Source organism: Mauremys mutica, chromosome 9 (assembly GCF_020497125.1).
Source record: "Mauremys mutica isolate MM-2020 ecotype Southern chromosome 9, ASM2049712v1, whole genome shotgun sequence".
In the NCBI taxonomy this organism is placed as follows: Eukaryota; Metazoa; Chordata; order Testudines; family Geoemydidae; genus Mauremys; species Mauremys mutica.
Genome location: NC_059080.1, coordinates 89,570,653 through 89,595,554, shown reverse-complemented (window position 1 = coordinate 89,595,554; position 24,902 = coordinate 89,570,653). Strand labels below are relative to the sequence as shown.

Genomic DNA, 24,902 nt, shown 5'->3' with positions numbered 1-24,902 from the left:
TGGCCAAAGGACAGATAGAACATAGGCTGCAGCCATGTGAAATTCCTCAGTTCTGACCAATACGGATTCCCTTTTGGAGTAAATGTATTGCTCAATCTCTGGCTGCTCTGCTGCAGATGTCAGAGTTACTGTGGTGGTTTTTTTTGTTGCTCAAGATGTCACCAGTCGCTCAGACTAAAGGAGCACCAGTTTAGCTCATTATCCCAGCAGGGACATTAGCTCATGAACTAGCAGCCAAGATCAAACTGATGATCTAGTACAAAGCTCTTCGTTATTGATTAGTCACCTGGGCCAAAGGTTAAATGCTATTAATGAACAAGAAACCATGAACTGTTGAACTGTTATTGAAAGGCTAGGTATAAGACCTTTTTTAAATGAAGAATTATTGTGAAAATATTAAGGGTAATTTTGTATATTTATAATATGTAAAAAAAAAAGATTAGTACATTATGGTAAATTATTATTTATTTGTATAGATATGTATTTGTGTGCATGTGTACAGATAAGTAAATAGCTCTCTTTCGGTGTGGGTGTATGTATTATCATTTATTTGTATTACCATAGTGCCAATGTACACACAGATATCTTTTAACGCACGTTTTATGCCGATTAAGAGTTAATTACTGTGACCTCTCTGTTCGTTTTCTGAGCCATCTCTTTTTATTATATCTGCTGGAAAGATTTTCTTTCCACTCTCCCTATTGAAATTCTGTGACAGGCAAAAGGAAGCATTATAATTCAATACACAAATCCTGCACTGAAGCCAAGGAAGGTGGTCATGGCTCTATCGATCTTGCTAGAACCAAACAGCATGTACTGTAAACATATACTGAAGCAGTTCAGGCATCCTATACTTTTGCTGCTGCACAGTCCAACACAATTTCTCATTATTGCAGACTCTGTCTATTGTTTTTTTACCGTTCATGAAGCTGGACTGATAGAAAAATGAGAAGTCACAACTTCCCAATGTAGCATTTTAAATTTCACCATATCTTCTGACCCCTTTCTCTGTTTCCAAATTGTTGATTTGTTCTCCAAATCTCTCTAACCTTTACTATTGTTCCGAGCTAAGGGGTGTTGAAGTGCTGCTAAATTTTGGGTTTTTCATTAACATTCATGTTGATTAATCCAGCCTTCCTGACTGCAAGTCATTTCCCCCAACCCCGCCCCCCTCCTTTCAACTGCTCCTCCTCCTCCACCTGAGATATAAGTACTCTCCCAGTGTCTGGAAGAGTCTGAAGGCTTGGGAAAGGACTGCACCCGGACAATCCTCTGCAAGACCAACAAAATGGAGAAGATTAGTAAAATGCAAGAAGAAAAGGTAAAACTGACTCAGTGCGATTTTACTGCAGTGCCAGTGTCAGGCTGCTTAATGGGGAATGCATACCAAATAGTTGGGGAGCTATTGATTGCTCATAGCAAGAAACTGTCCAGGTTTGGGACCTGCTTAGGATTTTTTTAAAGGATCATTTCTGTTAACCAAATGTTTTGCTAAAATGTGCCTTTTTGGGTCAATTTTTGCATAATTGATGCTGCAGCTGACTTCAGTAGGATTTAAGTTTGAGTAAAGACTGAGGAACGGAGCCCACCATATTGAACGTATGCTTTTTAAAACTTTATATACTAAAGCTTAAACTTATTAAAGAGGCACTTGAATTACTGCTCCTTAGGAGTATTTCTTTAGGTGTGCAGAGGAATCTGTTTAGTGAGAGTCTGTTTGTGGCCAGTCTCTGCTCACACTGGGGAGCAGAATGAAAATCCCCAATTGCTTTTTGCCCCACAATATGCAGTTCTGCTTGTAGGGCCCAGTCCTGCAATGTAGGGAGAATCCTCTCAAAGATACTGTCTGCCTTCAACTCCCAAAGGAGTTAACAGGCATCGAGGGTGCTCAGCACCTCCCAAGAACTACCTCTTCTAGCACTCAATCCTGCATGATGTGGAATGTCGTCAGCACTCACTGATTTCAGTGGTGTTGAGGGTGCTCAGCATAATAGTGTGTGTGTCCGGAGGGAATTTTTCTACTGACCTCAGTGGCACCAGGATCAGGCCAGACTAAGGAATTTGATTTGCAGGGGAGGCAGCAAGACTTCCCCTCCTTGCAACCCCCCTGGATGTGCAGATCTCCCTGCCCACGTCCTGCCATAGCCAGCAAACGTCGTCCTCAGGGATCGCTATTACTGCTGCTTTTACAGTCTCCTGTTTCGATGTGACTATAGACTTGGCAGAGTCCCTATTTCCCATGCTGAACCAGTTATTGGCAGGTGTATCCATAGATCTTTTCCCACCCTTAAGCTCCTATTCCTAGGGGATTTCATGCTGAAGGTGGGAAATAACTATCAGGCCAGTTGTCTACACAGTCAATACAAGCGACTCCTTGGGGCACCATGCTTTTGAGACCTCTACATATACTGAGTGACTTACAGATCAGGCCACCTTTCCCTTCCAACAGAGGGACCGGGGGGAGCAGCCAACTACCCATATTTCTCCGTGTGGTCGTGGGATAGGATTGAAAGGCAAAGCACTGTCTGAGCTTGCCTGTCCAGCAGATCAGCATCCTCTAAGTCAGTGGTTCTCAACCATTGCGAACTCTTAAAAATGTTGAATGGAGGTGCAGACCCCTGTAGAAATCTCTTGTCTGTATGGATAGATGAATTCTGTTCAGTCAAAGTCTTTTGCAGACCCCTTAGACACAGTCTGCGGACCACAGGTTGAGAACCACTGCTCTAAGTTGTAAGGCAGGCTCTGGAAGAGATCTGGGGAAAGGCACCAGGAATTAGGACAGCATATTTTAGACTTGATCATGAGAGGAACTGCATTTAATGATATAGTTGATGTCAATGAGAGTGGTGAGTGTTCACTGGATCTTGCCTTAATTAATTATTTTCAAGAGACCTCCTCTTAGGCCTTGTCTACACTACAAGACTATTTCGAATCTACTTAAGTCGAATTTGTGGATTCGACCTTATGAAGTCGAATTTGTGTATCCACAGTAAATACACTAATTCGAATTTCTGAGTCCACAGTAACGGGGCTGGCGTCGACTTTGGAAGCGGTGCACTGTGGGAAGCTATCCCACAGTTCCCGCAGTCCCCGCTGCCCATTGGAATGCTGGGTAGAGCTCCCAATGCCTCCTGGGGGAAAAATGTGTCGAGGGTGCTTTTGGGTAACTGTTGTCATTGAACCGTCAATCACACCCTCCCTCCCTGAAATCTGGCAGGAAAATCTGTTCGCGCCCTTCTCTGGTCGGTTACAGCGCGGACGCCACAGCACTGCGAGCATGGAGCCCGCTGCGATCATCGCTGCACTTATGGCCGTTGTCAACTCCTCGCACCTTATCGTCCACCTCTTCCACAGTCAGCTGCTGAGAAATCGGGCGAGGAGGCTCCGGCAGCGCGGTGAGGACAGGAATTCACAGAGTGGCGCAGACCTCTCACAAAGCAGGGTACGCCGCGCTGTGGAGATCATGGTGGCAATGGGTCAAGTTCATGGTGTGGAACGGCGATTCTGGGCCCGGGAAACAAGCATGGACTGGTGGGACCGCATAGTGCTGCAGGTCTGGGATGAATCACAGTCGCTGCAAAACTTCAGGATGCGTAAGGGCACTTTCCTTGAACTCTGTGACTTGCTGTCCCCTGCCCTGAAGCGCCAGGACACCCGGATGCGAGCAGCCCTGAGTGTGCAGAAGCGAGTGGCCATAGCCCTCTGGAAACTTGCAACGCCAGACAGCTACCGGTCAGTAGCGAACCACTTTGGCGTCGGCAAATCTACCGTGGGGGTTGCTGTGATTGAAGTAGCCCACACAATCGTTGAGCAACTTCTCTCAAAGGTAGTGACTCTCGGAAACGTCCAGGACATCATAGATGGCTTCGCCGCGATGGGATTCCCAAACTGCGGTGGGGCTATAGATGGGACTCACATCCCTATCCTGGCACCAGCCCACCAGGCCAGCGAGTACATTAACTGAAAGGGCTACTTTTCAATGGTGCTGCAAGCACTGGTAGACCATAGGGGACGTTTTACCAACATCTTCGTTGGGTGGGCGGGCAAGGTTCATGACGCGCGTGTGTTCAGGAACTCTGGTCTGTTTAAACGCCTCCAGGCAGGTACTTTCTTCCCGGACCACAAAATAACGGTTGGGGATGTGCAGATGCCTACAGTGATCCTCGGGGACCCAGCCTGGCTCATGAAGCCCTATACAGGCGCCTTGGACAGAGAGAAGGAACTCTTCAACTACCGGCTGAGCAAGTGCAGAATGGTGGTGGAGTGTGCTTTCGGACGTCTCAAGGGGAGATGGCGGAGCTTACTGACTTGCTCGGACATCAGCAAAAAGAATATCCCCATAGTTATTGCTGCTTGCTGTGTGCTACACAATCTCTGTGAGAGCAAGGGCGAGACCTTTTTGTCCGGATGGGAGGTTGAGGCAAATCGCCTGGCTGCAGTTTACGCTCAGCCAGACACCCGTGCCGAGAGAATATCCCAGCGGGAAGCGCTGTGTATCCGGGAGGCTTTGAAAGCAAGTTTCCTCGGAGAGCAGGGTAACCTATGACTCTCCACTTGCTTTCAAGAGAAACTGACCCTGGGCCTGTGTCTGTATGTGTCGATTTCGATCTGCGGTTACATACCCCGTTCTCCAAGTTTCCCCCACTTCCAAATCACGTTTTAAAGCAAATTAATTGTTACACTCATTATTAATAAATCTTTGTTTTACTTTGCATTTCTGTTCAGGTGTTGAAACATGGACGCATACTGTGCTGGGCACGGTGTGCACTGATGTACAGACCGCTTGTTCCATAGAGGAATGACATCCTCCTGCTCCTACATAGGTCTCTGGGGTGGGGGACGGTTGTAAGTGGTTGTGCATGAAGGGGAGGGATTGCAGGAAGGGGTGGGTTTGCAGGAAGGGGCGAGTGGTGCCTTCTTTGTTTAGGGGTTTGGATGACGGCAGTGGTCTGCGGGTTTGGGCGTAGGAAGGGGTGAGGGGTGTGGGGGAAGGGTGAGTATCTGTCTGTGGATGAGGGCTCTTGTTGGGGCTCAGGGCAGCGGAGAGGCTCGTTGCTACGGTGGAAGTGCATGGTAAGGGCAGCGTGCCTTAACATTAAGGGGGTGGCAGGCGCTAGGACCCTGGACAAGCATACACATCACAGAATGACCCGGGGCAGCATACACCACACAGAGGGACCCTGGTGCCTACTGACTGCAGTGTGTGTGTGCCCTGCAGTTGATCATGGCCCCAAGTCTGTACCCTGGTAATGTAGGCTATACCGTGCAATTATAAATCCCCTCCCCCCCCATACACAAAAAAATCCTCTGACACGAAAGACGTGACCGAAACAGTGAATAACAGCAAACAGCTTTTAATAATCTAATACACAGTGGGGGGATGAAACTTGGATTTGGGACTGGGTGAGCCTGTAAGGGAAGCACTTCTACAAATGTATAGCGTGAGAGGTGTGTGGTACATTAGCGCTATGCAGTGGTGCAGTGACAGTTCTCACGGGCCCTACCGCCCCTCCGTCTTGTACTTTTGGGTGAGGGGGGGGCAGGACTTCTTGGCGGGGGAGGGCGGTTGCAGATACACTGCAGGGGGGCTCTGTCCTCCTGCCTGCGGTCCTGCAGAACATTAACAAGGCGCCGGAGCGTGTCCGTTTGCTCCCTCATTAGCCCAAGCAGCGTTTGAGTCGCCTGCTGGTCTTCCTGCCGCCACCTGTCTTCCCGTTTGATGTGTGTGCAATGCTGTTGACATAGGGTCTCCCTCCACTGTCTCTGCTCTGCCGCCTCGGCTCTGGAGCAGGCCATCAGTTCCGCAAACATCTCGTCCCTAGTCTTTTTCTTTCGCCGCCTAATCTGCGCCAGCCTCTGCGAGGGGGATGCCGGGGCAGTCCGGGAAAGAGCCGAAGCTGTGTGATGGGAAAAGTAACTGATTTCCTTGAACAGATACATGTTTGCGAACAGTGAACACAGTCTAGTCAGTTTCTCTGAACAAGACCATACAGGGCAACAAGTCTCACGAGATCTCAGGACAAGTTCGAGATTTCGGAATACGCTCTCATTGGCTGCGGCATTGCACAGGAGAGCGGACAAGTGGGGAGAGACAGCTGAATCCGTCTAGCAGACAGTCCTGGTAAGCCTTACAGTACATTCTGCTTATCAGTTAATAGATAGCTGTGCCCTCCCGCTAAAGGCAATCTGGAAATCATATACTCTGACCCTTTTCCAGCCACTCCCGCCAGTGCACGGGAAAGATCAATGTATGCTTTTCCTATGTGGCCTACAACACGTGGCTGTTAAGCGAGGGTCATTGTTATGCAAAGTAAAAGTCAACCATTCACAACAGTAACAATACACTAATTGCCCTAATTAGATGCAGCATTTCATGAACGAGATCACCCTGATGCGTGTCCCTCGGAGTCACAAAGAGCGGATGCTAAGGGAAGCCCTGCAGAGACCAGGACCATATGCGGCCATGCTTGTGGAGGCGATGATTCCCATCTACATAAGGATGTCCTGGCGCGGAAGAGTGTGCTTCCACGGAGCACCCAACAAGGCACCTCTCCCCAGGAACCTCCTGCGGAGGCTTTTCGAGGACCTAAATGAGATCTTTCTTGAATTGTCCCTGGAGGATTATTATGTGTGGACCTACTTTTCATATAGTTTTTCATTGAAAATTTTATATATAGTATTTCTATTTTTTATACCTGTTTTATAAAAAATAAATGTTTACATGTTTATAGCACTTACCGCCTGATCCTTCCCCTGATTCAGAGTCCGGGTTAACGGCCGGGGAGGGTTGGTAGGGGATCTCTGTGAGGGTGATGAAGAGATCCTGGCTGTCAGGGAAAGCGGTATTGTGTTCGCTGTCGCCTGCGCCGTCCTCCACAGACCCTTCCTCATCTTCCCCATCGGCGAACATCAAGGAGGAACTGTCCAGGTTCACTATGCCATCCACTGAGTCCACGGTCACTGGTGGGGCAGTGGTGGCAGACCCACCTAGAATGGCATGCAGTGCCTCGTAGAAGCGGCATGTCTGGGGCAGGGCTCCGGAGCGTCCGTTTGCCGCTCTGACTTTTTGGTAGCCTTGTCTCAGGTCCTTGATTTTCACGCGGCACTGCATTGCATCCCGGCTGTATCCTTTCTCTATCATTGCTTTGGAGACCTTCTCGAAGGTCTTTGCATTCCGCTTGCTGGAGCGCAGCTCCGACAGCACAGACTCCTCGCCCCACACACCGATCAGATCCAGGACTTCCCCGTCTGTCCATGCTGGGGACCTCTTTCTATTCTTGGATTGGCCGGACTCCTCTGCTGGAGAGCTCTGCATCGTTGCAGGTGCTGCGGAGCTCGCCCCGATGTCCAGCCAGGACGTCAGATTCAAAGTGCCCAGACAGGAAAATGAATTCAAATTTTCCCGGGTCATTTCCTGTGTGGCTGGTCAGAGAATCCAAGCTCCGACTGCTGTCCAGAGCGTCAACAGAGTGGTGCAGTGTGGGATAGCTCCCGGAGCTACTAAGTTCGATTTGCATCCACACCTAGCCTAATTCGAGCTAGCCATGTCGAATTTAGCGTTACTCCACCTGTCGGGGTGGAGTACCGAATTCGAACTAAAGAGCCCTCTAGTTCGAATTAAATGGCTTCCTGGTGTGGACGGTTGAGCGGTTAGTTCGAATTAACGCTGCTAAATTCGAATTAAAGTCCTAGTGTAGACCAGGCCTTACATACAATGTGCCATTCAGTCATTATGGTAAAAGGCATAAAATCTTCAGGCTAAATCCTTAATTACATGTGGTGCAGGTGGGCCACCTTTCTATCCTCCTGATCCCGCAGGCCAGATGGGGGCTGCTTTGTTCTCTGGTGCAACTTAGAGCAACTGCAGGGCTGCTCTAAGCTACACCTGACTGGAAGGACCCTCCAAAAGCTGTTACAGCTGGCCACAGGCCTTCCTCTCAGCATACCCCTTATGCCCCTTCCACTGGCTTTCTGGCTGCATTATGAAACTGGGACTGGCAGGCAATCAGTCTGGCATAAGCTGAAGAAGCCTCAGGATTGCTCTTCCCTACTCCCAGCTGCCTATGACCCCATGGGATCATTCTGGCACCTGGGAATCACCAGAAACTGGACATATTCTCTTTCTCCTAGACATGCCCTTACACCAGGAAGGCCAAGACTGGGGTCATGAAGGAGTTACTGCAACAGCTTTACATTCACTGAAGAAATCCTCCCCCATCTTACTATGCTGCTTTGCACTGCCAGGACAGTGCAGACAGAATGGGCCAAATTCTGCTCTCACCTAAACTCATGCAAACCCCCTGACTTCAATGACAGCAGAATCCATCCCAATGTGTTCAAGGTTTATATGGCAGAAATGTGGAGCCTGGGAAATAGAAAAGTGACACCATTTTCTGTTTCACAATCCTCTCCTAGCACCTCACAGGAACCTTGGTTCTCTCCGTCTTCACCGCAGTGCTGGGCTTCTTCCAGTATGGATACAGCCTGGGTGTCATCAACGCTCCTCAAAGGGCAAGTACAGCAAATCGGATTCCTTTCAAAACAGGCCGTGACTTGCAGCAGCACTTATGAGCCCTGTTTCATTGCTATACTATTATTTATATAATGTTAGTGCCCCTGGGCCCCAATCAGGATTGTGCTAGGTGCTGTACAAATGCATAGGAAAACAGAGTCTCTGCCCCAAAGACTTCAGCTATAATAACCAGTAATTAACAAAAGCATGTGCCATTAAGATGAACTTGTCATTGCTTTCATTACCATCATTTTCATAGAGACAGTATAAAGGTTTGGAAGTTGTTGGTAAGACACTATAAGTGCTAGCAAAGCATACAATGTGAGTCTGAAATCTGGTCAATAATCTGCTGAAGAATAGGACTGTAAAAACAGAATAATCCCTGAGACAGCTGCAAGTGAGTTTCTAAATTCATACCCTGGATGTCCCAGCCACCCTCCAGCTGTGTCCTCCCAGCAGTCTGTCCCCTGCCCAGGCTTTATGAGATAACTGCCCAGATTTTCCCAGCATGCACTGAAATTAACACAGTCAGGTAGCCTGAGAGGTGTGGATATGCAAACATGAATGACGCGTGATTCTGTTTTAAATTAAACCTTCAGTGTGAACACAGCCATGTTTTCCCCAAACTGGTCACATCAGTGTCACAAACTGGTATAAACACACATTTGTGTTCATAGGTTGTAATCCTGACCCCAGGTTGTCACTGAGCTGGGCTTCTCCCCAGCTCCAAAGCATGTGCTGCCACTCCCAGGCTCGGGCAAGGGGGGTTATTTCTTTAACAGAGGTTATCAGACAAACAAAACAGTCTTAATTCTGCCCTCAGCCCCACAGTCACCCCTTCCAGGGATCTCTGGCACTTCAGTTCTTGGTAGCCACCTGGCATCAGTTGAGTCAACTCCCTTTCTGGCATGGCAGCTGCAGGGAGGCTTCTCTGAGCCCCTAGCCCAGGGGTGGGGAAACTACGGCCCGTGGGCTGGATCCAGCCCACCAGCCATTTTAATCCAGCCCTCGAGCTCCCACTGGGGATTGTCTAGAGCTTTCCCTGGTCCAGTGCTCCAGCTGGGGAGCAGGGTTGGGGGGCGTTCCATGCAGCTCCCAGGAGCAGCGGCATGTCCCCTCTCTGGCTCCTATGCATAGGGGCAGCCAGGGGGCTCTGCTCTGCATGCTGCCCCCACCCCAAGTGCTGCCCCCACAGCTCCCATTGGCCAGGAACCATGGCCAATGGGAGCTGCAGGGGTGGTGCCTGCGGATGGGGCAGCGCACAGCAGAGCCTCCTGGCCACACCTCCACGTAGGAGCCAGAGGGAGGGACATGCTGCTGCTTCCGGGAGCTGCTTGAGGTAAGCACCACCCGGAGCCTGCACCACTGAGCCACTCCCCCCACCCCGCACCCAAACCCCATGCTCCAGCCCTGATCCCCCTCCCTCCCTCCAAACTCCTCGGTCCCAGCCAGGAGCACCCTCCTTCACCCCAAACCCCTCATGCCCTGATCCCCCTCCCTCCCTCCAAACTCCTCGGTCCCAGCCAGGAGCACCCTCCTTCACCCCAAACCCCTCATGCCCAGCCCCACCCCAGAGCCGGCACACCCAGCCGGAGCCCTCACCCATACCCCACTCCCCCTACCCCAGCCCAGAATCCCCTCCCGCACCCTGAACTCCTAATTTCTGGCCCCACCCCAGAGCCCTCAACCCCTCCCACAGCCCAACCCCAATTTCGGAAGCATTCAGGGCCCGCCATACAATCTCCATACCCAGCTGTGGCCTTCGGACCAAAACGTTTGCCCGCTGCTGCCCTAGCCCCTTGCTCCAGGGACCCACCACAGGTGTCAGCTCTGCTGCAGGGTGGCTTTCCCTCCCCGGAACACAGGCTTTTGCAGGCTCAGGTGTAGCCCAGCCCGCTTTAATTAGCTGGATTGCGCTCGCCTTCTCTGGTCCGGGGGGCGCTGGGCTTAGTCAGCCCACAGGGACCTGCTGCCCTTTGACACTGGATTTTATGGGCTGCAAAGCAGAAAAACCCTGACTAGGAAATGAAGGCTTCCTAGCGAGTTAGAAGCAGAAGAACTGATGCATTCCTTTCTCACTGCAGGTAATAGAGGCCCATTACGGCCGTGTGCTGGGCATTGCCCCTATTGACAGAAGTGCCATCAATTTCACAGACGTGAATGGAAGCATGATCTTCCCAGACCTAGAAGAATTGGATGTAGGCAAGAGTACACTCACTCTGTACTGGTCCCTGTCTGTGTCCATTTTTGCCATAGGTGGAATGATTTCCTCTTTCACTGTTGGATGGGTTGGAGACAAGCTAGGCAGGTGAGAAACGCTCTAGCTCTGTAAATTGACAAATGGCCAGAAAACACTAAGTAGGAAAGGAGATGGGACCCAGCTGAGAAGCCCAGGGACTCCTCAGCTTGCAGTCAGAAAGCCACCTTAACTGGCTATGAGCGGCCAGAACAGCACAAAGCAGCCAGACCTAGGGTCAAGGATCTGGCCCAATATCTTAGCTGATGATTATGACTTTCCACAAACTAATCTAGAACTAAAATTAGACTTTGGCCTCCAGATTGTATTACAGCACTCTGTGCAAAAATCCTTTCCCATTCATTTCCAGTGATTAAACCTTAAGCCCCTAGATTTGAATTTTCACATGGAGATGACCTCTCCTGAAACTGATTCTCTATTATTTTTTCTAGCTTGAAAAAAAAAAAGAACCCTCCAAAACACAGCCCCTGAAACTGTAAAATGGAAAAATCTGGTTTATTAAAATCCTAAATTTTAAATCCAATTTTTTTATTGTTACCTGTAGCTTTTATCGCTTCAGAAAATAAAGAGGTGAACAGCCTTTATTAAGTTTTAATTCTAGCCTTTTTTTCCCCATAACAAAAGAGACTACAGTATATGTGAAAAGAACTTGTACAGGATGTACATTAGAACTCATTAGCCATTCAGTTATTCTGATTGTACCTCTGCCATACATTTTTCAATATGCACAATCATTATTCTTTATCCTTTAGCTTTGATTAACTCACTGACAGTTTGTCTAAATTTGTATTTTAATGCCTAAAAGAGGGGCGTATGTCTTCATTTAGAGGCCTTGGAAACAGAGATGCAGCATCCTTGCAAAGTAGTTTGACAGACAGCAAATCATGTGAATAGCAGGGAAGTTAATCCAGAATTAAATCAAGTAAATGGCAAAACAATGGGCCAGTCCTTCCCTTGTGCTGGTGGCTTGCTGCTTTGAGTTCAGGTCGTGTGCAGTGCTTTCTGCCCTCAGCTGCCATAGACGTCAGTAGGCCCTGATGCCACTCAGAAGCACACAGTACTCCTAGTGAACAAGACATTGATTAAGAATGTAAAGCAAGATTCTGTTCTCAGTTATATCAATATAAAACTCTAGTGCCTTTAACTCCCTGAGCACTCAGCATGCCACACAGAGTGCTCAGTAGCTCTCAGAATTGGGCCAGTTTTGGTCCATATGGTAATTTGAATGGTCTTTTTTATTATTAAAAACAACGAGGCGTCCTTGTGGCATCTAAGGGCTGGTCTACACTCGGAGGGGGGGGGGATCGATCTAAGATACACAACTTCAGCTACGTGAATAGCATAGCTGAAGTCGAAGTATCTTCGATCAATTTACCTCTCAACCTCACGGCGCGGGATCGAAGTCAGCGGTGCCCCCTGTCGACTCTGCTACTGCCGCTCATGCTGGTGGAGTTCCGGAGTCGACGGGAGCACTTTCGGGGATCGATATATCGCGTCTAGATGAGAGCCGATATATCGATCCCCGATAAATCGATCGCTACCCGCTGATACTAACAAGAGACTAACAAATTTATTTGGGCATAAGCTTTCGTGGGCTAGAACCCACTTCATCAGATGCATGGAGTGGAAAACACAGGAGCAGGTATAAATACATGAAAGGATGGGAGTTGCCTTACCAAGTGTGAGGTCAGTCTAACGAGACAACTCATTTAACAGTAGGATGCCAAGGGAGAAAAGGTAACTTTTGAAGTGGCAATGAGAGTGGCCCATTTCAGACAGTTGATAAGAAGGTGTGAGTAACAGTAGGGAGAAATTAGTATTGGGGAAATTAGGCTTAGGTTTTGTAATGACCCAGCCAGGAAGTTTAGACTTGAAATTAGACGAAGGTTTCTAACCATTAGAGGAGTGAAGTTCTGGAACAGCCTTCCAAGGGGAGTAGTGGGGGCAAAAGACATATCTGGCTTTAAGACTAAGCTTGATAAGTTTATGGAGGGGATGGTATGATGGGATAGCCTAATTTTGGCAATTAATTTGGCAACTGATCTTTGATTATCAGCAGGTAAATATGCCCAATGGCCTGTGATGGGATGTTAGATGGGATGGGATCTGAGTTACTACAGAGAATTCTTTCCTGGGTGCTGGCTGGTGAGTCTTGCCCACATGCTCAGGGTTTAACTGATCGCCATATTTGGGGTCGGGAAGGAATTTTCCTCCAGGGCAGATTGGCAGAGGCCCTGGAGGTTTTTCGCCTTCCTCTGCAGCATGGGGCACGGGTCACTTGCTCGAGGATTCTCTGTACCTTGAGGTCTTCAAACCACGATTTGAGGACTTCAATAACTCAGACATAGGTTAGGGGTTTGTTATAGGAGTGGGTGGGTGAGATTCTGTGGCCTGCATTGTGCAGGAGGTCAGACTAGATGATCATAATGGTCCCTTCTGACCTTAAAGTCTATGAGTCTATCAGCCACTCTCAGTCTTTATTGAGGCCTAATCTGATGGTGTCCAGTTTGCAAATTAATTCCAGTTCTGCAGTTTCATGCTGGAGTCTGTTTTTGAAGTTTTTTTGTTGAAGAATTGCCACTTTTAGGTGGAAGATATAGTGACCTTACTTGAATTTATATCCAGAAATGCATAACAACAATTAATAAGGCCTATGCAAAGAGCATGGGACCACTCCTGAAACTCCAGAATATCTACAGTGTAATTGAATTCAGTGCTGGTTTTACTATCACAATGTAGTTTTCTTCTTAATTAATTGCAGAGTGAAAGCCATGCTGGCCGTGAATGTTCTTTCTATCATTGGAAATCTCCTCATGGGGCTGGCAAAATTTGGCCCATCTCACATCCTTATTATAGCTGGGAGAGCAATCACAGGGCTGTATTGTGGTAAGTTAAGGCAAGTTCTAAAATTTTGCTTGTCTATGTATTCCTAGCGGGCTGCTATGGTAAGCCCATTGTACTAAGCTAGTGCACACCCATTGTGCTAAGCTAGTGCACACCAAAATGGCTGCAAAACATAAAGAAGAAATTTTGAGGGAGGGGACTTGTTTTTTTAACCAGCACAAATGGAACCTCATGTTTGTGCCAAGATCTTGGGAAATGGAAGGTGACATACATGAAGTAGAAGAGGAGGATCTCTTTCCATTTAGGGAATCACTTACCATTTAGGTCCCAATTCAGCAGAGCACTTGAACAAGCATGTGCTTAAGTACTTTACTGAACTGGGATGCATTTAAGCACGTATGCTTAGCTGAATCAGGGCCATAATGCGGGATCACAGCTTTGTAACTTTTCACCAGAAAGAGAAGATACTTTGGTCATCTTAGTGGAAGATCTGGAGGAGTCCTTTGCACTGCTTGATTTTTTCTCTAGCACTCCCATGAAATGAGAGAAAGGTGTAGAAGCAGAATGACAGGAATAGAGAGGTTCCTAAGAGAAAACATAGAGACTTGGAGGAGATGAGCCTGCGGAGAGATCTCTTGGGGTATGCAGATGGATTGAGGAGCCCATTATTAAATATTCGCCATGTAGACATAGGCACTGACTTGATTCTGGTCCTGATTCAGGAACGTTCCTTTATTCTGGATAGCACTTATGTATCTATTTAAATGTAAGCACTTGCTTAAATGGCCTTCTGAGTTGGGGCTTCCACGAACAGTTCCTGCCAAGTGCTGAGTGTTCGTCACTTCCATTTCAACCAATGGGCATGGAGGGAACTCATAACCCTGCAGAAGGCACTCAGGATCACACAGAATTGAACCCCAATTCATTCTGTGGTGAGTTATTTCTGCTGATGGCTGAACTGTCATTTACAATAAGTGACTCATATGTACACTTTGTTCAGGGCTATCGTCAGGACTTGTTCCAATGTATGTTGGTGAGATATCACCTACAGCCCTTCGAGGAGCCCTGGGAACGTTGCACCAGCTTGCTATAGTCACGGGTATTCTCATTAGCCAGGTATGTAAGAGTGTGCACAAAAGCACCGAGTGATGTCATTTTAAACTAGCTGGGTTACATCAACGATATACTGACAGGGGCTCCTTCTTAAAATGCCACTAGCAAGCTGAAGGGAAATTTGGGGTGATTTATGGCACCTCCTTCCTGGATACTAAATCATTCCTAATAAAATGACTCACCCCCAAGAGATGAAAAACACTTCTGACAGCAAATTATCCCCCTTCCCTAGAAGGGCTTCATACACTGCCATTCACATTCAAGTTGAACATTGTGAGTGTAATACCCAGTATTAGTAAACTCAGTGGGCTAGAGCCTCGGCTGTGGAAATTGGCATGACTCCTGGCCCAGAAGATTCATAGAATTTAAGGTCAGGAGGGGCTATTATGTCTATCTACTTTGACCTCCTGTATATCACAGGCCAAAGAATTTCACTCTGGAAACAGCTTGTTGTATCCCTCTTTGGTCGTGGTTGTGAGAAGAACTCGGCAAACAGTGAAAAGAAAATGTCTGCCAATATTTATTTGGTTTAGAAACCTAATAAACCTAATTTCAATTTGACAGTGTATACAACCCTTTGGCATTCACTTTTCAATAGCATTTGAGCTGTTATTAGACCAAACACACACACAAAGCAAATTTAAACTTGAATATTTTCTGAAGAAGCATTTCAAATTGCACACTGCAACCTCAGAATTCACACTGTGTTGTGTTAGTGACTGTGACTTAGGTAACTAGTCATCACACTGTGTAAATTTTGAAGTTTGAATATTCACAATGAACTGTTGCCCTTTGTGAACTTTTTAAGACATAGGTGCAGGCACGTTAAAATTGGACAAAAGCTTATGCCCAAATAAATGTGTTAGTCTCTAAGGTACCACAAGGACTCCTCGTTGTTTTTGTTTATTCATTGTGATTCTGATGAGAGAGCAAAGAAAGGTGAAAGCAGAACTTCATAAGAAAGAATTCACTCAATGTGCAGAACTGTACTTTTGGAAGTTCATAAACTGTCACCACTGAAAGCAATGAGTCACGTGTACTTCTGTAGGCAGGTTTTGGTTCAATTGGCTGTTCTGTAACATTTTTTTCATCTTATATATTTTCCTAAAAACATGCCATTTACAAAATACAAGAAACCAGGAGAACAAGGTCTGAGGGGGAAAAAAATTCATCTGCACATCTATTTTTCTTAAGTTATTTACACTAGGGCTTAATTTTGCCCACATGCACTGATTCAGCAGGTGTTCCATTCATGGTTTAGCTGCAGAATTATGCAGTTTCATCAATTATATTGTCCCTAGGCTGTCAGATACTTCTATAATCATACTGTCCCATCTACTCTACCAACAAAAAACAGTGTTACAGTACAAGCACTCCTAACTGTGCCAGATACCCATGTGTAGTTAAACATAGAAAACCAAATTGTACTGTCAGCTACACTGATGTAAATATAGAGTAACTTCACTTAAGTCTATGGAGTTATGCCAAATTTACAGTGACATTACCAAGAGCACCACAATTTGGTCCATCATCTAAACAGGGCCTTGACATGACTTGTTCAAGGCTTCATGCCATTTGTTAGTTTGTCCATTGCGAATATGTTCCATAATCTATGGAACCAACCTGTTGGGATAGGGAGCTCCTATTTGCTTCCAACTTCCTTCCCAGCTGCTATCTGAAAGTGCAATATTAGTCTAGAATTTCTGGTTCTACAGCCTAATTTCATCTGTTATATTTAACACAGCACTATAATTTCAGGTCCTTGGACTAGACTTTCTGCTCGGTAATGATGACATGTGGCCTCTACTTCTTGGTCTATCTGGTGCTGCTGCTCTTCTTCAGTTTTTCCTGCTCTTATTGTGTCCAGAAAGCCCTCGGTATCTTTACATTAAACTAGGAAAGGTGGAGGAAGCTAAAAAAAGTAAGACACCAATTCTGTTTCACTTTTAAATCATACATAAAATAAAACACTGTGGTTGCTTGGAGCAGTGCCTGGGTGATAACTCATTTGCAGAGCGGTGGGTCTTTGCTCCATTCCATGTATGAACCTTGCTGGACTGAAGCCATAGACACCAATATGTGTGTCTATTCACTGAAAAATGCACACCCCATCATATGTTATTATTTATCTACTAAGCCGGGGTTTGTCAAAATTTGCATAGAGCAGAACATATCTTAATGGAGTCCAGAGCTGTGTGGGAACCAAATTTCAGGTTTGGGGAAAATCCCACCATTCTGAAATTAGTTTACGTGCTGAATTGGCATGAAAATAAAGAATTTCAAATATTTCCCACAATGTGAAATTTTCCAAAAATAATCCTTTCAAGTCAACTGATGAAACATTTTAACTTTAACTTCTTTAAATTCTGGACTTGATCCAAAGCACATTGGAGTCAATGGGAGTCTTTCCATTGACTTCCATGGACTTTAGAATAGGCCAGCTGTCCATATTTCAGTATTTCAAGAAAAATCTATGGCTATAACTTATAATATGAGTAAATTTCTAAACAGAAAGTTGTTTTGAAACAAAGAATCAAAATGTTATTGAATCGCTTCATTTCATTGTTATTTTTGTAATGAAATTTTGTTGTAATAAACCTATTCTGGCTATGAACATTTTCAGTTTGATGAATCAGCATTTTCCAATAGACAAACGTGCCATTGGTACATCATCAGCCACTTTTAGTGGAACTGCATCTCATGGACACCTCTCCTCCTCTTCCAATGCCACCTGCAATTGCACAGCATATGTGTAGCAACTATAGCAATTGCTTTTATTCAGCGTGACTGGCTCCTCCTCTCTATTTCCAGCTGTTTCTACAAGAAACAAGAACAGTCCACATTAGGAAACAACTGGAAACAGAGAGGAGGAGCAAGACTTGTGTAGCCTTTGAGTATTTCAGAGGTGCTTCCTAGACCAACAGTTGACCACAGACCATAGTTTGGGAACAGCTCATGTACATGGTATTGTTAATTCTTGTTTTGATCTGTCCTTACCCTGATATTGATTGGAATGGTTTGGTTGTTAATGCATTCCCAGTCCTTTGATATTTCCTTTGAGATAAAAGCATGTTCTTTCTCCCTTGAGGCTTGAAAAGGCTCAGAGGAGACTGTGACCCCACAAAAGAGATCACCGAGATGGAAAAGGAGAAACAAGAAGCTGCCAGTGAAAAGAAAGTCTCCATCAGGAAGCTTTTCAGCTCTTCCCGTTACAGGCAGCCAGTCATTGTGGCACTGATGGTTCAAATATCTCAGCAGTTTTCAGGAATCAATGCAGTGAGTTTGTCTTCTAAAAGAATTGATACTGATTGTATTGTAAGGAAAATCTAAGGCCATAGTGGTCCTTCAGTATTTGCAGAAGAAATCATCATTGAATCAAATGTGTGCATATATGAGGCTGTTCTCCTGAAAATCAGACTGCACAATATATTCATAGATTCATAGACTCTAGGACTGGAAGGGACCTCAAGAGGTCATCGAGTCCAGTCCCCTGCCCTCATGGCAGGACCAAATACTGTCTAGACCATCCCTGATAGACATTTATCTAACCTACTCTTAAATATCTCCAGAGATATGTTAGGTACTAACATGGCCCCACTCACCGTGGTATCTGAGCACCTCACAGTCTTTAATGTACTTATCCCTTAGCCTAACAACGCATCCTGAGCAGTGCAGTTATCCCCATTTTACAGATGGGGAACTGTGGCACGGAAAGACTAAGGGTATGTCTACACTGCAGCTGGGAGCAAGCCTCCCAGCCTACGTAGACTGACTCATGCTATTTCTGCTTGAGGGGACATTGCAGCTCGGATGGCAAATACCTGAACCCCCAGGTCTGAGCTCAGCTGGCTAGCCCATGTCTCCACCAGAGTCACAATGGCCACACTGCTATTTGTAGCATGCTAGCTCTCACTGAGTCATTTCCCTGCCATTGCTGGGGCCTCAGGCACTGGAGCACGTCAGTCCCTCCTATTTTCTGCCTGTGTCAGTCTAATCTCCTGTGAGTTGCAATACTTTGGTCTCATTTCAATTGTTGGGTTTAGTGTACAGATGCTGGGTGGAGCTGGTGGCCTGTGTTATATAGGAAGTCAGACTAGATGATCTAGTGGTCCCTTCCTGCCATAATCTCTACCCGGGCTGGGAGGCTCTCAGCTGCAATGTAGATAAACCCTAAGTAACTTGCCCAGGGTCACACAGGAAATCTGTGGCAGAGAAGAAAGTGAACTTGGGTCTCCCAAAGACCAGACTAGTGCTCTAATTACTGCACCATTCTTCCTCTCTTCCTACAATATACTGTAAGGGGAAATTCTGCACTGGCAGAATCTCTACATCAGTGAGAAAGGATTCGCCTTCTCTTTGGAGAGAAAGGAAAACATTTAAATTATTCTAATGAAGGAAAGTGTATTAAAATTAGTTTAAAAGATCAGCCATATTAAGAGGTTTGTCTAGCATGCAAAAGAAGCCTGCCATTCTGGCGAATTGGCTTTCAAGAGAAAACCCAGAATTGTATGGAGGAAAAACAAGTTTGGGTTGGGTTTTTTTAAAAATGTATATATTCAGTGATTTAAGATGGGAAATTCAGCAGGCTTTCTAACTCCCTTAGGCTCCTTTGAAATTTCTAACCTTAATTATTATAACAAACTGTTAAAAAAATAGTTGAAAAACAAATCGTAGTTCAATTATTTCAAATCTCAGCCAAGAAAATGAAAATCTTCCCTTTAAGACAGAAGATTCTACCCCCAGTGGGATATAACCTTTCATCCTAATTTGTTTCAATAGATCTTTTACTACTCTACAAACATTTTTGTAAGAGCGGAAGTTGATCAACCAGTCTACGCAACCATTGGTGTTGGTGTCGTGAACACTGTCTTCACCATTATCTCCGTAAGTAAATACCTCTGCATTAGATAGGTTGACAGCCAAGTAAAAAGATTAAAGATTTAATTATGGTGCTCGAGGGAGTTGTGGAGCCAAGAAAGTCACAAAGAGCGGATCCTGCAAACCTAGGGTTACCAGATTTGAACTTTCAAAAAAGAGGACACTCCTTGGAGGGGAGTGAGGGGAGAGGTAGCCCCACCCCCTATCCACTCCCTCCCACTTCCCACCCCCGATTGCCCCCCCACAGAACCCCCAGCCCATCCAACCCCCGCCCCCGCTCTTTGTCCCCTGATCACCCCCTCCGGGACCCCTGCCCCTAACTGCCCCCCCGGGACCCCACCCCCTATCGAAGCCTCCCTTCTCCTTGTCCCTGACTGCCCCCTCTTGAGACCCCCGCACCGTAACTGCCCCCCTAGGACCGCACCCCCTACCTGTCTCCTGACTCCTATCCACACCCCCTCCCCCTGACAGGGCCCCTCAGAACCTCCAGCCCATCCAACCCTCCCTGCTCCCTGTCCCATGACTGCCCCCTGGGACCTCCTGCCCTTTTTCCAACTCCCCAGCCCCTTTATCATGCCATTCAGACCAGCGTGCCTGGCTCCACATGGAACCAGACACGCTGCTGCGCTTCCCCGTGGAGCGCCCAGTCCCGCCCCCACCCCCCCGAGTGCTGCCAGCGTGGCGCGCTGAGGCTGCGGGGGAGGGGGAGCAGGGGAGAGGCTCTGGCTGCTGGAGGCCCCGATGTGAGCAGCTCAATCCGGCCTGGCCGCTCTGTCAACCGCACCACGCTCTGCATTGGGAGGGAAATCCTAGACCTTTTTAGATGTTTACGAAGTCCTATTTAAAACCCCAAAATCCAGACATGTCCAGGATAATGCGGATGTATGGTAACCCTATGCAAACCTTACTCACAGGAAAAATCCTTACTTGCATGAGTAATGATTGCAAGGCCAAGTCCCGAATGTATAGCAAACTGCACTGTCAAATGTACTGAGAATGAAAACTCTGCCTGATTCTGTACAAATCATGAACCTCAACTGGTTTGTGTTTTCTGCAAAAATAAAACGTGTGTCAGTTGTTAAATTGAGTCCTGGAGACTGAAGTCCTATTGCTATAGAACAGCTACAGCGTGGGGAACACTGGTGAATGTTTTTCATTATTGCCCTGCCAGTGTGCCTCAACCTCTGTCTTATCTCTGATATTATCTATTGTATTTATATAGCATCCATCCTGGTAATATCTAGATGATGTTCTGCGTGTCCAGGAGAATAGTTCAAACTTCATGGCCCATTTGATCAATAGTCTTTCTGCCTAGAATGCCAACAAAATTCAAGTTAGTAACCAATTGAGGTTCTTTTCATGGGGACACTTAAACAACAGGAACTGGATACAGAAAACCAAATCATTTTCCTTAGGCCTCCAAATAGCCTTCTGATGGTGAGATGACTTTCACCCACTAACAACCAGGAGTGGATGTGAACTATCAATCTACAGTCATAGGACTGTGTAGCCTACCATCACCAAGCCCGTAAGCTGGCCCAGTCTCCCTGGACAAAATTGCTTTAATGAAAAAACACCAGCATTCCCTATAAGAAGGTGGTTTGTGTAGTTTATTGTGAAATGAGGGGGTTAGAATGAGTTCCCGTGACAGCCTTTTGTATGTTCTACTGCCATTGCATATCAGTTACAGGCATGTTTAGTTTGCTGCCTGCTGACATTTGCTCTTCAGTTCTTTGACCATGAGTATTTAACTATTACCTAAAATTTGTCAATCAATTACCGACCAACGGTCTGTTTTCCCGAACCATTTGCACTGTGTTGGACCTTGACAAAGGGAGCAGAGATAGCAATCAGAACTTGCACTCTGCGAACCAGTGATATGAACTGCTTGAGCTAAAAGCCCCATTTAACTTCTAGGAAAATAGATGATCATGTCTTATCGACAGTCTCAGGGTGACCACTACTTAGTGCCGTGTAGGAGGCAAGGAGTGTTCCTGGCCACTGGGAAGAGAGGCCAGCTTGGGACTCATGGGTGGAGCAAGCCCTGAGATGTCCTGCAGGAATAAGTAGGTAGACGGAGGTCTGGTATACACTATGAATATACATTACTATAGCTGTGTCTCTCAGGCATGTGAAGTTCACTACACTTAGCAATACTGACCTAACCCCTGGTGCAGACTGCACTAGATTGACAGAAGGTTGAGGATATGGGTCACCAATGCCAACAAGAGAATCACTACTGTCGGCATAGGTAGTGTCTACACTGAAGCACTACAGTGGCACAGGTGCCACAATGGAGCTGCGCCACTGTAGTGTTTTAAGTGTAGACATACTCTGATACAGCTGCACTTGTGCAAACTCTAGAATAGACCTGCTACATTAGTGTAAGCCATGACTTGTCTGGTGCATATTATCCCAGTTTGAAACTCGCCCTGATGTAGTGTATCTAGGTGGATTAAAAGTCCCAATGTAGACAAAGTCAGACTAGTAAAATATCCCTCAAACAGGTGCAAGCTTCCTCCACTTATCTCAATGGGCTGGTAAATGTAAAGAATCACTGGGGCACCTTCACCAGAGAAAAATCCTAATTGAAACCAAGAAAAGCTGCATTTGTGCCAGCCACAATTTAAACTAATGAACTACATCTACACTAGGGGTTTGCACCAGAGACTAAAATCTACTCCAATATGGACAAAGCCTCTGTCTCTAAATACAAAAATTCTGTGATGAATCACTTTACTTCTGGAAGACAGTCACGAGAATAAGAAAGGTCTTGATTTTTTTTCTTCAAATTGGAAGGCTAGAACCTATAGAAAATACAGTTGAACCCTGTTATGTCGCCGGCCTAGGGGTTTGCCAAAAAGCGTCGAGATAACCGATGATCGAGATAAACAAAAACCACCCCTGAACTCCCCTGCCCTCTCTCCAACACCCCCTCCCTCCTTACCGCTGGCAAATTCGGCGCTCTTCTGTGCTCGAGATATTAGGGTTCGGCGAGATAAAAGAATCGACATAACCGATGAGAAACCGATAAGACAAAGAGGGAGTTTGGCGGTTCCACTTCTAAAACGTCGACTTAATACGATTGGCAAGTTAACCGAGGTCGAGATAAATGGGTTCGACTGTAACCTGTGTGAGAAATCATTGGAATGACCTTCAGTCTTTGGAATGCATGAGTTCAGCATATCCATGGATCTGCATTGTCCTTTGTTATGTTGCTATGTGCAGTAGCTGGTTAACAATCCCCACCAGCAGATATCCTCATAGTGTAAATTAAGGATCTTCATTCAGTACCTAAGTGCAAAGCTCTACCACATGAGTTAAAGGAGCAAAACCATTAGCTGATAGCAGTAGTAGGCTGTTATAATCTATGAGGACCAATTCCTGGAAGGGGACTTGATGTAACTTTTATATATGTGTTACTAATTGAAGACTGTATGATTGATAAAGCCTAATATACTTCATGAATTTCTACAGGTCTTCCTTGTGGAGAAAATAGGGAGACGGTCCCTGTTTATTGCTGGTTTGATTGGTATGCTGGCAAGTGCCGTAGCCATGACAGTTGGACTTGTGCTCCTGGTGAGGTTTTTTTTTTATCCTGGTTTCACCCCATGGTTTGTTTTATTGTCCATTTGCATACAAACATATTGCCAATGACTCTGTTTAACACTGAGTGTGTTGCAAGTTTATTTCAGATAAGGAGATCAGAAAATAATCCTCCCTCATGCACAATTTCATAAGCATCATCCAAATCATGTGAGCTCCCAGGTCTCGCACACATGTTACACCTTGCCTTGTGAGATCATCTCACACAACATAAGTAAACTCTGATGCCTGCTTTGCTAAGCCCATACAGCTTTGAGAATGTTGGAACTTCTACCATACTGGACCAGTCCTTCAGAGAGTGCATTTTAGAACTTTCCATGTAGGACAATCATTGGCTAATTTCAAGACATTTCATAACATTAATAGTTATGCACACTATGGCAAGTATAATAAAATTTCCTGCTTCAGAGCATAAGCTGATCACTACAGGTGTTACGAAGGAATTGTTCACTACGCCAGCCATTGCTCAGTTAGCCTGTGTTTTCACTTTCCTCTAAATCATCAGGCACTAGCCTCTGCTGGCCTCAGGATATCCTACTGGCAGAGTCAATGGTCTGCTCCAATATGACAATTCCTATGTTCTTATTATAAGTCCCAGCCACAACCACAGACCTGTATACCTTCATGCTTTGTAGAAGCCCTGTTCTAGAAGTGAATCTAAGCACTGTGGTTCTGGCCTGTTTCTAGTTCCTATACTTGCAGTTTTGAGTCTTGGGGTGGGAACCTTTGTTTGGAATTAGGAACAGGCTATAACATCAGAATACATTTACAGGGGGATTCAGAGGGGAAGGTACATTTTGGTGGTGGATCTTCTGAACCATTTGAAATTCTCTCCTCACTAATAAGAATAGAATTTGGTACCCACCAGAGGGCAGAATTTGTCCCAATATAATTAATCAAATATGTGTCTTTGCGACTTTGTGCTTTAGAATCTGGAATCAAATTCGACCTTCAGTTAAACTAGAGTAAATCCACCGAGCCAAATATATAGATGATGCATAAGGCTCTGAATGTTACCTGTCAATGTGTAAATGTAAGGGGGTAAAATACTTGCCTGATTGAAATCAATGGCAAAATTCCCACTAATACCAATAGGGTCAGGATTTAACCCTCTGAATCTAACAGAATCTGAGTGTAAGAGATCTAAAGTATTGGTGTAAATTACATTTAAAGAAAATGTAATGTAAAGTAGGGGGTGGTTCAGGGCTGCCTAGATGGGGGGGGCAATTTGCCCCAGGCCCCGCAGGGGCCCCCACCAGAGTTTTTTGGGGGCCCCAGAGCGGGGTTCTTCACTCTGGGCCCCCAGAGCTTCTCCCGCTCCAGGTCTTTGGCGGTGGGGGGTCCTTCCGCTCCGGGGCAGAAGGACCCCCCAACTGGCGAATTACTGCTGAAGCGGGACCCGCCGCCGAAGTGCCGGGTCTTCGGCGGTAATTCGGCGGCGGGGGGCTCCCGCCGTGGGTCTTCGGGGCACTTCGGTGGCGGGTCCCGGAGCGGAAGGACCCCCCACCGCCGAATTACCACCGAAACGGGGGCCCCCCGCCGCCGAAGACCCCAGGCCCCCTGTATCCTCTGAGTGGCCCTGGGGTGGTTTTCTTTAATAAACATCCTCTTACACTCTCCGGGTAGTTGCTTCCTCTGCTACTCTCCTCTCTCTGGCCACTCAATGCATGCATCTACACAGTACACGTCTTT

General features: G+C 46.3%; 1 protein-coding gene and 1 long non-coding RNA gene across 2 annotated transcripts in view; one reads left to right on the top strand and one right to left on the bottom strand.

Annotated features, from left to right (window-relative positions):
* Window positions 1-1,189: 1,189 nt before the first annotated feature.
* The window catches only part of SLC2A2 (solute carrier family 2 member 2), a 27,231-nt gene continuing 3,518 nt past the window's right edge, over window positions 1,190-24,902 (top strand). Inside the window, exons 1-9 of the mRNA XM_045031498.1 lie at window positions 1,190-1,321; window positions 8,416-8,511; window positions 10,597-10,820; window positions 13,531-13,655; window positions 14,614-14,729; window positions 16,485-16,647; window positions 17,815-18,002; window positions 19,506-19,610; window positions 23,082-23,183. Of these exons, the coding sequence (XP_044887433.1) occupies window positions 1,289-1,321; window positions 8,416-8,511; window positions 10,597-10,820; window positions 13,531-13,655; window positions 14,614-14,729; window positions 16,485-16,647; window positions 17,815-18,002; window positions 19,506-19,610; window positions 23,082-23,183 (1,152 nt within the window). The 5' untranslated portion in view covers window positions 1,190-1,288. The remainder of the gene's footprint in view (window positions 1,322-8,415; window positions 8,512-10,596; window positions 10,821-13,530; window positions 13,656-14,613; window positions 14,730-16,484; window positions 16,648-17,814; window positions 18,003-19,505; window positions 19,611-23,081; window positions 23,184-24,902) is intronic.
* The window catches only part of LOC123378044, a 27,539-nt gene continuing 13,463 nt past the window's right edge, over window positions 10,827-24,902 (bottom strand). The window contains exon 3 of the long non-coding RNA XR_006582435.1: window positions 10,827-11,832. This is a non-coding gene — a long non-coding RNA (uncharacterized LOC123378044). The remainder of the gene's footprint in view (window positions 11,833-24,902) is intronic.